Source organism: Bufo bufo, chromosome 5 (genome assembly GCF_905171765.1).
Source record: "Bufo bufo chromosome 5, aBufBuf1.1, whole genome shotgun sequence".
Classification (NCBI taxonomy): domain Eukaryota; kingdom Metazoa; phylum Chordata; class Amphibia; order Anura; family Bufonidae; genus Bufo; species Bufo bufo.
Genome location: NC_053393.1, coordinates 279568439 through 279582078, shown reverse-complemented (window position 1 = coordinate 279582078; position 13640 = coordinate 279568439). Strand labels below are relative to the sequence as shown.

General features: G+C 43.2%; 1 protein-coding gene across 5 annotated transcripts in view; it reads left to right on the top strand.

Moving 5' to 3' along the window:
• The window catches only part of TMEM245 (transmembrane protein 245), a 946795-nt gene that overhangs the window by 731770 nt on the left and 201385 nt on the right, over positions 1-13640 (top strand). For 3 of the 5 annotated variants that reach the window (XM_040431820.1, XM_040431819.1, XM_040431818.1), the window contains one exon: positions 9790-9890. The exons of 1 other annotated variant lie outside the window; for it this stretch is intronic. In XM_040431820.1, the coding sequence (XP_040287754.1) occupies positions 9790-9890 (101 nt within the window). Of the gene's footprint in view, positions 1-9789; positions 9891-12430; positions 12886-13640 lie in introns of those variants that run through there. One more of the 5 variants, XM_040431821.1, reaches the window with a different exon arrangement.

Sequence of the window (13640 nt, the reverse complement as noted above, 5' to 3'; positions counted from 1 at the left end):
CACTGGGAATTACCTGGTAGAATACATTGCCAATCCGCCCCTGGCGTTCCAGCTCAGTACTAGCCTCCCTGGCACTTTTCCCTCTACCCCGTCTTCCTACATTAACCGAACTGCTGACCTGATAGTCCTGATCTTGCCCTCCTCCACCTACCTCCATTTCACTGACCCCAGTCAGTGCCTGCACAGTGAGCTCTAAGCCTCTCTCCAGGTTTGCAATGCCCCTAAGTATTTCAAGCTGCCTATTTAGATCCAAGATCGCTAAGTTTCCAAAAAGGGGGCGTGGTGTAGTAGGCCATCTCCCCCAAAACATTTATCATTATTTACTAGAAACTGGCGTAAATTATGGCTGAAATCTGTGGCAGTTATGAGCTGCTGTAGATTTCAGGCTGGCGCATGGACTGCCATATACAGTCAGGTCCATAAATATTGGGACATCAACACAATTCTAACATTTTTGGCTCTATACACCACCACAATGGATTTGAAATTAAACAAGATGTGCTTGAACTGCAGACTATCAGCTTTAATTTGAGGGTATTTACATCCAAATCAGGTGAACGGTGTAGGAATTAAAACAGTTTGCATATGTGCCTCCCACTTGTTAAGGGACCAAAAGTAAGGGGACAATTGGCTTTTCGGCTGTTTCATGGCCAGGTGTGTGTTATTTCCTCATTATCCAAATTACAATGAACAAATAAAAGGTCCAGAGTTCATTTCAAGTGTACTATTTGCATTTGGAATCTGTTGCTGTCAACTCTCAAGATGAGATCCAAAGAGCTGTCACTATCAGTGAAGCAAGCCATCATTAGGCTGAAAAAACAAAACAAACCCATCATAGAGATAGCAAAAACATTAGGTGTGGCCAAAACATTCTTAAAAAGAAGGAACGCACTGGTGAGCTCAGCAACACCAAAAGACCCGGAAGACCACGGAAAACAACTGTGGTGGATGACCAATGAATTCTTTCCCTGGTGAAGAAAACACCCTTCACAACAGTTGGCCAGATCAAGAACACTCTCCAGGAGGTAGGTGTATGTGTGTCAAAGTCAACAATCAAGAGAAGACTTCACTAGTGTGAATATAGAGGGTTCACCACACGATGTAAACCATTGGTGAGCCTCAAAAACAGGAAGGCCAGATTACAGTTTGCCAAACGACATCTAAAAAAACCTTCACAGTTCTGGAACAACATCCTATGGACAGATGAGACCAAAAATTATATGTAGGGTAGTTAGGATTTAGAGATATTGGCGCTCCCACTAACAATTTAATGAACAATAGAGAATTTGGGAGAGCTTAAAATATAACTTTTACTGTTAATTTATATAAAATATATAGCGCCACAGACAGATGCCTGAAATATGGCTAAAATGTATGGAACAGTCTTACCATTCAGACGCCCCCTGATAGGGATCAGCCTAGCATGGTGGAAATAATACCGCGTCTGGGCCGAGGGTTAGATGTGGTCGTAGGTAATTTCAGGATGTAGACTGGTACAGGGAACCGTTGTCCCTAGTAAGCCCTGATTGGGGAAGGGGGCAAAGCTGCTGTTCACCTGCCTATCTACACAGAGTTCCTACCCCGCAAGGGGCGGCCCTGTCCGGATACCTTACCCTAGATTAGGCGGGTATCCCTATTAATGCCCTATAGGATGGTTCCCAACGTGTCACGTTTCAAGTGATAAATCATCAGGGGAAGAGATCCAAAAATGTGCAAAAGTAATCCTGCAAGGAAAAATATATTTAACATGAGGATCTAGAAAAAAGGAGTTCGCATATATTGGGAAAAAAAGAATGGAACAGGGACATACCTTAGATCAGTGGATCAATAGGATTGAAAGAAAAGGACATTGATGGTCCTAAGGGAAGGAGGACCCCACAGATTCTTTAAAGAGGGGCGCCTCTGGGGCAGCTGATCTGATGTTATCAGCTGCACACCGAATTGCCATGAGGACGCTGTATTTAAGCAGCAGAACGCGCGCCCTTTGTCTAGTGACCGCCTCTGGGGGTTGGATGGTCCGGTCACGTGATCCAAACGTTATGCCCCGTCGGCAGGCGCGGCCGTCCTGTGGACCGCACCAAGCCGTGGAGCGCAGCGCAACGTCCGGTCACGTGGGGCGGCCGGGAGAAGGTCTGAATGCAGCGCCTGTTGCTGGGCAACTGACCGACGCCAGGAGTGCTCAGACGTCCGGGTCAGCTGCTAGAGAGCAAGCATAATAGCTTGCGCTCCTATGCTTGCTCTCTTTTTTCTAGATCCTCATGTTAAATATATTTTTCCTTGCAGGATTACTTTTGCACATTTTTGGATCTCTTCCCCTGATGATTTATCACTTGAAACGTGACACGTTGGGAACCATCCTATAGGGCATTAATAGGGATACCCGCCTAATCTAGGGTAAGGTATCCAGACAGGGCCGCCCCTTGCGGGGTAGGAACTCTGTGTAGATAGGCAGGTGAACAGCAGCTTTGCCCCCTTCCCCAATCAGGGCTTACTAGGGACAACGGTTCCCTGTACCAGTCTACATCCTGAAATTACCTACGACCACATCTAACCCTCGGCCCAGACACGGTATTATTTCCACCACGCTAGGCTGATCCCTATCAGGGGGCGTCTGAATGGTAAGACTGTTCCATACATGGCCATATTTCAAGCATCTGTCTGTGGCGCTATATATTTTATATAAATTAACAGTAAAAGTTATATTTTAAGCTCTCCCAAATTCTCTATTGTTCACAGATGAGACCAATATGAACTTGTACCAGAGTGATGGGAAGAGAAGAATATGGAGAAGGAAAGGAACTGCTCATGATCCTAAGCATACCACCTCATCAGTGAAGCATGGTGGTGGTAGTGTCATGGCGTGGGCATGTATGGCTGCCAATGGAACTGGTTCTCTTGTATTTATTGATGATGTGACTGCTGACAAAAGCAGCAGGATGAATTCTGAAGTGTCTTTCGGGCAATATTATGTGACCATAATCAGCAAAATGCTTCAGAACTCATTGGACGGCGCTTCACAGTACAGATGGACAAAGAACCAAAGCATAGTGCAAAAGCAACCAAAGAGTTTTTCAAGGGAAAGAAGTGGAATGTTATACAATGGCCAAGTCAATCACCTGACCTGAATCCGATTGAGCATGCATTTCACTTGCTGAAGACAAAACTGAAGGGAAAATGCCCCAAGAATAAGCAGGAACTGAAGACAGTTGCAGTAGAGGCCTGGCAGAGCATCACCAGGGATGAAACCCAGCGTCTGGTGATGTCTATGTGTTCCAGACTTCAGGCTGTAATTGACTACAAAGGATTTGCAACCAAGTATTAAAAAGTGAAAGTTTGATTTATGATTATTATTATGTCCCATTACTTTTGGCCCCTAACATGTTGGAGGCACATATGCAAACTGTTGTAATTCCTACACCGTTCACCTGATTTGGATGTAAATGCCCTCAAATTAAAGCTGACAGTCTGCAGTTAAAGCACATCTTGTTCGTTTCATTTCAAATCCATTGTGGTGGTGTATAGAGCCAAAAGTGTTAGAAATGTGTCGATGTCCCAATATTTATGGACCTGACTGTAAGGTATGTAATTTTTGCCAAGGCTTGCAACCTTGTTATATTAGGGCCATTGGGAGATATTTATCAAGCCCTGCACTCCAAAATTATGTCTTCAATAAGTCACAAAATAGTGCTTTTGCACTTTTTGTATTTATACGCCACTCGCTCCAGTTTTAAAAAGTAAGTGGAAAAGTGAGTGTGGTTAACTATTAATGAGTTTCACTACAGATTTATCACTGAGACTTTTTAACCACCTCAGCTCCCCTAGCTTAAACCCCTTAATGACCAGACCACTTTTTACAATTCTGCACTACACTACTTTCACGGTTTATTGCTCGGTCATACAACTTACCACCCAAATGAATTTTACCTCCTTTTCTTCTCACAAATACAGCTTTCTTTTGGTGGTATTTTATTGCTGCTAAGATTTTTAGTTTTTCCGATATTAATCAAAATAGGCCGCAATTTTCAAAAAAAAGTGTATTTTTAACTTTCTCTGGTTAAATTGTTCAAATATAATTACATTTCTATACAAGTTTGTGTCAGAATTTATTGTGCTACATGTCTTTGATAAAAAAAAAATCCAATAAGTGTATATTTATTGGTTTGCGCAAAAGTTATAGCATTTACAAAGTATGGTACAAAAATGTGAATTTCCGCATTTTGAAGCAGCTCTGACTTTCTGAGCACCTGTCATGTTTCTTGAGGTGCTAGAATGCCAGGATAGTATAAATACCCGCCAAATGACCCCATTTTAGAAAGAAGACACCCCAAAGTATTCGCGGAGGGGCATGGTGAGTTAATGTATGATTTAATATTTTTTCACAAGTTAGCGGAAAATGACATTTTCTGAGAAAAAAATAAAATAAATAAAGTTTCCATTTCTGCTAACTTCTGGCAAAAATAAATAAAATCTCCCACGGACTCACTATGCCCCTCAGTGAATACCTTGGGGTGTCTACTTTCCGAAATGGGGTCAATTGTGAGGTGTGTTTACTGTTCTGGCATTTTGGGCGGGGCTAAATTGTGAGCAACCCTAAAGGTACTTGTTGGACTTTCGGCCCCTTTACGCACCTAGGCTGCAAAAAAAGTGTCACACATGTGGTTTGCCATACTCAGGAGAAGTAGGGCAATGTGTTTTGGGGTGTATTTTTACATATACCCATGCTGGGTGAGAGAAATATTTCTGTAAATTGACAACTTTGTATAAAAAAAATTTAAAAGTTGTAATTTACAGAGATATTTCTCCCACACAGTATGGGTATATGTAAAAATACACCCCAAAACACATTGCCCTACTTCTCCTGAGTACGGCGATACCACATGTGTGACACTTTTTCGCAGCCCAGGTGCACAAAGGGGCCCAAATTTCAATGAGTACTTTTAGGATTTCACAGGGCATTTTTTACGCATTTGGATTCCAAACTACTTCTCACGCTTTAGGGCCCCTAAAATGCCAGGGCAGTATAAATACCCCACAAGTGACCCCATTTTGGAAAGAAGACACCCCAAGGTATTCCATGAGGGGCATGGCGAGTTCATAGAAGATTTTTTTTTTTTGCCACAAGTTAGCGGAAATTTTTATTTTTTTATTTTTCTCATAAAGTCTCCCTTTCCGCTAACTTGTGACAAAAAGTTCAATCTTTCATGGACTCAATATGCCCCTCAGCGAATACCTTGGGGTGTCTTCTTTCCAAAATGGGGTAATTTGTGGGGTGTTTGTACTGCCCTGGCATTTGAAGGTCTCCGCAATCATTACATGTATGGCCAGCATTAAGAGTTTCTGCTATTCTCCTTAGGCCTCATGCACACGACCGGGTGCTGTCCGCATCCGTGGCTCCATTCCGCGGCCCCGCTAAAAAAATATAACATGTCCTATTCTTGTCCGCGCTTTGCGCCTTCTGTTTTTTGCGCATCCGCGGTTTGCGGACCGCAAAAAACGGCACGGTCGTGTGCATGAGGCCTTATATTGAGCATTTGGGTAACAAGATTTTTTTTTTCATTCGGCCTCTGGGCTGAAAGAAAAAATGAACGGCACAGATTTCTTAATTCGCATCGATTAATGTGGATGAAAAAATCTCTGCCTAAAATTGTGCAAAAAAAAAAAGCTGCAATCGCTAATAAAGATCCAAAAAGCTCAAAAGTGATCTTTATAGCACCTCAGCGATTTTACAGTGTTTTTGCAGTGATCAGAAAAAAAACATTTCTGTCACTGCAGTGGGGCGGACTAAACACAAATGTGCGCACAAGATCAGGCCTGATCGGGCGAACCCTGCGTTTTTTGTAGAGCCTAAGGTGACCCTAATGTACTGATATACAGTACAGACCAAAAGTTTGGACACACCTTCTCATTCAAAGAGTTTTATTCATTTTCATGACTATGAAGGCATCAAAACTATGAATTAACACATGTGGAATTATATACATAACAAACAAGTGTGAAACAACTGAAAATATGTCATATTCTAGGTTCTTCAAAGTAGCCACCTTTTGCTTTGATTACTGCTTAGCACACTCTTGGCATTCTCTTGATGAGCTTCAAGAGGTAGTCACCTGAAATGGTCTTCCAACAGTCTTGAAGGAGTTCCCAGAGATGCTTAGCACTTGTTGGCCCTTTTGCCTTCACTCTGCGGTCCAGCTGACCTCAAACCATCTCGATTGGGTTCAGGTCCAGTGACTGTGGAGGCCAGGTCATCTGGCGCAACACCCCATCACTCTCCTTCATGGTCAAATAGCCCTTACTTTCAAAGTTTTCCCAATTTTTCGGCTGACTGACTGACCTTCATTTCTTAAAGTAATGATGGCCACTCGTTTTTCTTTACTTAGCTGCTTTTTTCTTGCCATAATACAAATTCTAACAGTCTATTCAGTAGGACTATCAGCTGTGTATCCACCTGACTTCTCCTCAACGCAACTGATGGTCCCAACCCCATTTATAAGGCAAGAAATCCCACTTATTAAATCTGACAGGGCACACCTGTGAAGTGAAAACCATTTCAGGGGACTACCTCTTAAAGGGTTTCTATCACTTCGTTTCACCTATTTAGCTTTCAGACACTAGCGATCCGCTAGTGTCTGCTTTATCTAACCATCCTAATATAAGAGCTTATTGTCCTGCCGTTTAGCTAAAAAAATAACTTATATAGATATGCAAATGAGCCTCTAGGTGCTATGGGGGCGTGATTAGCACCTAGAGGCTCCGTCTACCTTAACAAACTGCCGCCGCCCAGCGCGTCCCTCCAGCCCGCCCATCTCCTCCGGAATACGATGCTCCTCGTATTCGGCGCATGCGCAGTGAATGTCTGATCGCTTCCCTGCTCAGACATCTCCACTGCGCCTGTTCCTCGGAGCACTATGACGTCATCGGCGCAGGCGCAGTGGAGATGTCTGAGCAGGGAAGCGATCAGACATTCACTGCGCATGCGCCGAATACGAGGAGCATCGTATTCCGGAGGAGATGGGCGGGCTGGAGGGACGCGCTGGGCGGCGGCAGTTTGTTAAGGTAGACGGAGCCTCTAGGTGCTAATCACGCCCCCATAGCACCTAGAGGCTCATTTGCATATCTATATAAGTTATTTTTTTAGCTAAACGGCAGGACAATAAGCTCTTATATTAGGATGGTTAGATAAATCAGACACTAGCGGATTGCTAGTGTCTGAAAGCTAAATAGGTGAAACGAAGTGATAGAAACCCTTTAAAGCTCATCAAGAGAATGCCAAGAGTGTGTAAAGCAGTAATCAAAGCAAAAGGTGGCTACTTTGAAGAACCTAGAATATGACATATTTTCAGTTGTTTCACACTTGTTTGTTATGTATATAATTCCACATGTGTTAATTCATAGTTTTGATGCCTTCAGTGTGAATCTACAATTTTCATAGTCATGAAATTAAAGAAAACTCTTTGAATGAGAAGGTGTGTCCAAACTTTTGGTCTGTACTGTAGATCTGATTGCGATCAGTCTTGATCACTTACAGATACCATATAGTACTAGTGCTGATTAGTGACAGCGATGACGCTAATCAGCGACTAATCAGTGACTGTAGTGCGGTGGGCGCTAACTACCTAACAAGTGGTTAACTAACTGGCGGTGATAAGGGACCCTTAGGCCCCATTCACACATCCGCAATTCTGTTCCGCATTTTGCGGAACAGAATTGCGGACCCATTCATTTCTATGGGGACAGACTTTGTCCCACTCGGATCCGGAATTGCGGATCTGCACTTCCGGGTCCGCACTTTCGTTCCGCAAAAATATACAACATGTCCTATTCTTGTCTGCGGACAAGAAAATGCATTTTCTATATAGTTCTGGCAATGTGCAGATCCTCAAAATGCGGAAAGCACATTGCCGGTGTCCGTGTTTTGCGGATCTGCGGATCCGCAAAACACATACGGACGTCTGAATGGAGCCTTACAGGGGGGTGATCAATGACAGGGGGGTGATCATGGAGTCTATATGGGGTGATCAGGGGTTAATAAGGGGTTAATAAGTGACAAGGGGGGTGTAGTGTAGTGTGGTGCTTCGTGCTACTTACAGAGCTGCCTGTGTCCTCTGGTGGTCGATCCAAGCAAAAGGGACCACCAAAGGATTGGGTAGCAGGTATATTAGACGCTGTTAACAAAACTTCGCCGCTGAATGATCGCCGCTGGCAGGCTGTAGATCGACTTGTTTACCTTGCGATCCTGTGAGCGCGCGTTCACAGGAAATCTTGTGTCTCGCGAGATGATGCGTCGAGAAGGAATAACCCGGCCGCCCGCAGGACGCATCCCTGCGTTAGGCGGTCGGGAGGAGGTTAAAGAAGTCGCAATAAAAGTCCAAAAGCCGCTCCAATAGGGGAGTGGTGCAGTAAACTGGAGTAGCTTTTCTAGACAAAAGTGTAAGATTTAAAGATGAGCCAGATTTAACAAACAACGTGTGCAGTTTAATAAATTTCTGGCCAAGTTCACCAATGCAGGCTCAAGGAAAACTGACTTCAGATATAACCCTCATGATAAATTACACTCATTGTCTGTAAAATGACCCTTTACTTCTGCACTAACCATATGGAAAATGTATAGTCATCATACCTGCTGCCCTCCATTGAAATTTTGGGGCCTCCTTGGCCTAAATATGGTCCCCAACTCAGTCTGGGGGACCAAACCTCAGCCATGGAAGCACTATAATTCCAGCGGAGGGCACAAGGTGTACTGACTGTACGATTCCAATATATACGGTAGTCAAATTTTAGTTGGCCATTGGAGGGTTGCTTTAGAATTTTAGAAAACACCTGTTCAAACCCCTTAACACTCTGCCTGTACCACATCCATGCCTTTGCTGCCCTACAAAAGCTAGATATTTGGAAGTAAATTTATTATTATATCTTAATTTCTTCATGTTTGCATTATTTTTGATTTTCTGACTTCTTCCTTGCATAAATGGATGTGTGTGACTTCGATTCTGCTATAAAGGGATCTATCTAAGTAAGTTCCTGCAGTCTGTAGTCAGGAATTAAGGAAGTATGTAAGTATGTGTGTGTGTGTATATTGTAAGAAGGAACAAGGAGCCGTCATTGACGAAAGATACGTGTCACCGAGGTTCCTGGCCTCGGTGAGGTAAGAACCGAATTTTTTCCTGAAGTGTCAGTTCTGTAGTGCAGTCTGACACTTCAGCTGTCAGAATGGCTGTAAAGCCAATCCGGGCCGGTTCTTATTGGGAGCAGCCAAAGAGCAGGGTGGGTGGCTGTTCCCCACGGTTCCAGGCCGGGTTTTGGCTGGGATATAAAAACCCAGCCAGCAAGTTCAGCTGTGTGGATTATCCTCCATCTGCTAGTGGAGTGCTGGCAGTCTGAGTGTTGGAGCTTGAGTGTTTGGGCCTGGACTAGGCCTGCTACATTGCTGGTGGACAAAAGCACATGGACTACTGCTTCCTTCAAGGACTTATGTGCTGCAGCCTGGTGTGAACAAAGGTGTCTCAAGGTGTGAACTCAAGGTGTCACTTTACATCTGTGTGAATAAAACACTGCACTATTTAAGCTAAAGATGTTGTCATTGCCTCTGTACTGCGTCCGCAAGCCTGTCTACCAGAGCAAATCCCCACAATATATATATATATATATATATATATATATATATATAGCATTGGACATACTACCAAAAAGGGGCGCAAAATAGTGATCCCTTTATACATGAATGTACCCTATGTAAACTCTATACACTATGCTGCAGTTTACTGTAATTTTTTTGTTCTTCGTGTTTAGGGGTGTATTTGATGCTTCCCTAAAAATGGCTTGCTTCTATGGACTATATACTTGGCTTACTCATACAGTCTTTGGGATAAATATTATCTTTATACCTTCTGGTAAGACGTTTTATTTCTTTCACTGAAATAACTCTAGTCATTTAGTTCATAAAATATGATTTCTGGTTGATCTTTTTCATTAATTTCGGTTTTTCAATTCACAACTAATTCAAAATATTTTTATTTAGATTAGGTTAGATTGTTTTATTAGGGTAGGTTAGGAGATGTATATCAGAGTTAGAGATGTGTTTTATTAGGCCCCTTGCAGATGTGAGCATGTCCGGATGCGTTCAGTGAGAAATGTGCGATTTCGCAAACAAATTCATTTAGTTTTGTTTGTGATCGCGTTCAGTTGTTCAGTTTTTTTTTGTGCGGTTGCAACCATCCATTAAAAACGCATCGCATCCGCACTTCCTTGTGGATGTGATGGGATTTTAACACAGCTCCATTCACTTCTATGGGGCCATCGTTGCGTGAAAATTGCAGAATATAGAACATGCCGCGATTTTCACGCAACGCACAAGTGATGCGTGAAAACCAACGCATATGTACACATCCCCATTGAAATCAATGGTTCCGGATTCCGTGTGGATGTCTACAGATTGATATCATAAGAGCACCTAATTAAAAGCAGCCTCTGTTGATACATAAAGTGGTGTTTGTGCTTCCCCTCATTGGATGTTTGAATGCACACAGAGATAACAAGTGGCAGCACAGAATGTGTGCAGGTTCTGCTCTCATGAATGTAGATGCCCACTGGCATAGAGATAGGAATTACAGTTAGGTCCATATATATTTGGACACTGACACAAATTTTGTTTTTATTACCTGTTTACTAAAACATATTCAAGTTATAGTTATATAATGGGCATAAAGTTCAGACTTTTAGCTTTCATTTGAGGGTATCCACAATAAAATTGGTTGAAGGGTTTAGGAGTTTCAGCTCCTTTACATGTGGCACCCTGTTTTTAGAGGGACCAGAAGTAATTGACTCAAAGGCTGTTTCATGGGCAGGTGTGGGCAATTCCTTCATTATTTCATTCTCAATCAAGCACATAAAAGGCCTGGAGTTGATTTGAGGTGGGGTGCTTGCATTTTGAAGTTTTTGCTGAGAAGTAAATGTGACGGTATCACTGTATCTCACCGTCTAGTATTCCCTTCTTCCCATGAAATAGCACAGCCAAATAATCCACAGAGCAATAATTCGCTATTATCGCAGGTATCGCCAGTATCGCCAAATAAGTCCATACATGAGCCAAAGCTGAATGCTGGAACAAGACTTTACTGGAAGCAACACAGGCATTCAGAACTACACTTTCTTTTATGCCCTGCTCCCATGCAAGGGAGACACCCACAACAAATATACATTAACCAATAACACAAAGGTTACAACCCACATAACATCCTCCCCTCTGCCTTTGATATAATTATGGTACACAATGGTTAACATAATTATCATAGGCAGGAAAATACACAATGTCTTTTGTCCTGGAGACAACCGATGTGTAATTCAATTATCTCTCAGGACAAACGGAAATCACCAATACACATGGGGAGACAATAGGACAGACATCACTACTCAAATATACAATGTCCCACCCTTTACAGTACACATAGACATTTAACATCCCAAAATGGCACAAATTAGACCAGGGGTTCAAAAGTTAGTAAAAGTCTCTTTGGCCTGGCTGTATTCATGGCTTTTCTGTCGAAAACCGGTTCTACGAAGTCTTTTGTCCTGGAGACAATTGAGAAGTGATCCACTTATCTCCCAAAGACAGAGGTAAGACTCCATTAGCCACATGGTAGCAAAAGACAGCAAAATACATGAGCTTATATAACTATGCAGCTATTGCATAAAACCGGTGCATTCAACATGGGACCGTAATCACATGGTAAGAGGCTGGCAAGTAGTCCTCTCCAAGTACTCGTGGCAAACTCAAAAGAGGGGAGTTTGTCACAGTAAACATGTGGTCAAAGGAGCTCTCCATGCAGGTGAAACAAGCCATCCTTCATCTGCGAAAACAGAAAAAAACCATCAGAGACATTGCTACACTATTAGGATTGGCAAAATCTACAGTTTGGTACATCTGAAGAAAGAAAGCACTGGTGACCTCAACAATGCAAAAAGACCGGGACGCCCACGGAAGACACCCTTTCACAGCCAACCAAGTGAACAACATTCTCCAGGATATAGGCGTATCAATATCCAAATCTACCATAAAGAGAAGACAGCATAAAAATAAATACAGAGGGTTCACTGCACAGTGAAAGCCACTCATAAGCCTCAAGAAGAAGGGTAGATTAAACTTTGCTAAAAAAAAAAAAACATCTTAAAAAAACAGCACACTTCTGGAAGAAGTCTGTGAAGGTTCTCATTTATCCAGGTCATGGTATATCTGTAAAGAATAAATCGAGGCAACTGGACTTACTGTAGATTTCTTGAAAACATTTCACTCGTTCTTCCAACGAGCTTTCTCAATTCTGAGTGGAGTCCAATTCTAAGTCCACTCAGAATTGAGAAAGCTCGTTGGAAGAACGAGTGAAACGTTTTCAAGAAATCTACAATAAGTCCAGTTGCCTTGATTTATTCTTTACAGATACTTCTGGAAGAACATTCTTTGGACAGATGAAACCAAGATCAACCTCTACCAGAATGATGGAAGGAAAAAAGTATGGAGAAGGCATGATACAGCTTATGATCCAAAGCATACCACATAATCTGTAAAACACAGCGGAGGCAGTGTGATGGCTTAGGCATGCATGGCTGCCAGTGGCACTGGATACATAGTGTTTATTGATGAAGTGACACAGAACAGAAGCAGACAAATTAATTCTGGGGTTTTCAGTGACATACTGTGTGCTCAAATGCAGCCAAACTGATTGGTCGCCGTTTCATAATACAGATGGACAATGACCCAAAACATAAAGCCAAAGCAACCCATGAGTTTATTTAAAGCAAAGAAGTGGAATATTCTTGAATGGCCAAGTCAGTCACCCGATCTGAACCCAATAGAACATGCAATTCACTTGTTAAAGTGAAACTTCAGACAGAAAGGCCTCATGCACACGACCGTTGTGTGCATCCGTGGCCGTTGTGCCGTTTTTTTTCGCCGACCCATTGACTTTCAATGGGTCCGTGAAAAATCGGAAAAATGCACCGTTTTGCAGCCGAGACCGTAATCCGTGTATCCTGTCCGTCAAAAAAATATGACCTGTCCAATTTTTTTGACAGACAACGGTTCACGGACCCATTCAAGTCAATGGGTCCGTGAAAGAACACGGATGCACACAAGATTGGCATCCGTGTCCGTGATCCGTGGCCGTAGGTTAGTTTTTATACAGACGGATCCGAAGATCCGTCTGCATAAAAGCTTTTTCATAGCTGAGTTTTCACTTAGTGAAAACTCAGAACCGACAGTATATTCTAACACAGAGGCGTTCCCATGGTGATGGGGACGCTTCAGGTTAGAATATACTAAAAGAACTGTGTACATGACTGCCCCCTGCTGCCTGGCAGGTGCTGCCAGGCAGCAGGGGGCAGTTCCCCCCCCCCTGTAGTTAACACATTGGTGGCCAGTGCGGCCGCCCCCCCCCTCCCTCCCCTGTAGTTAACACGTTGGTGGCCAGTGCGTCCGGCCCCCCTCCCTCCCCTGTAGTTAACTCGTTGGTGGCCAGTGGGCCCCCCCCCTCCCTCCCCTGTAGTTAACTCGTTGGTGGCCAGTGGGCCCCCCCCTCCCTCCCCTGTAGTTAACTCATTGGTGGCCAGTGGGCCTTCTCCCCTCCCTCCCCCATTATACTTACCTGCGA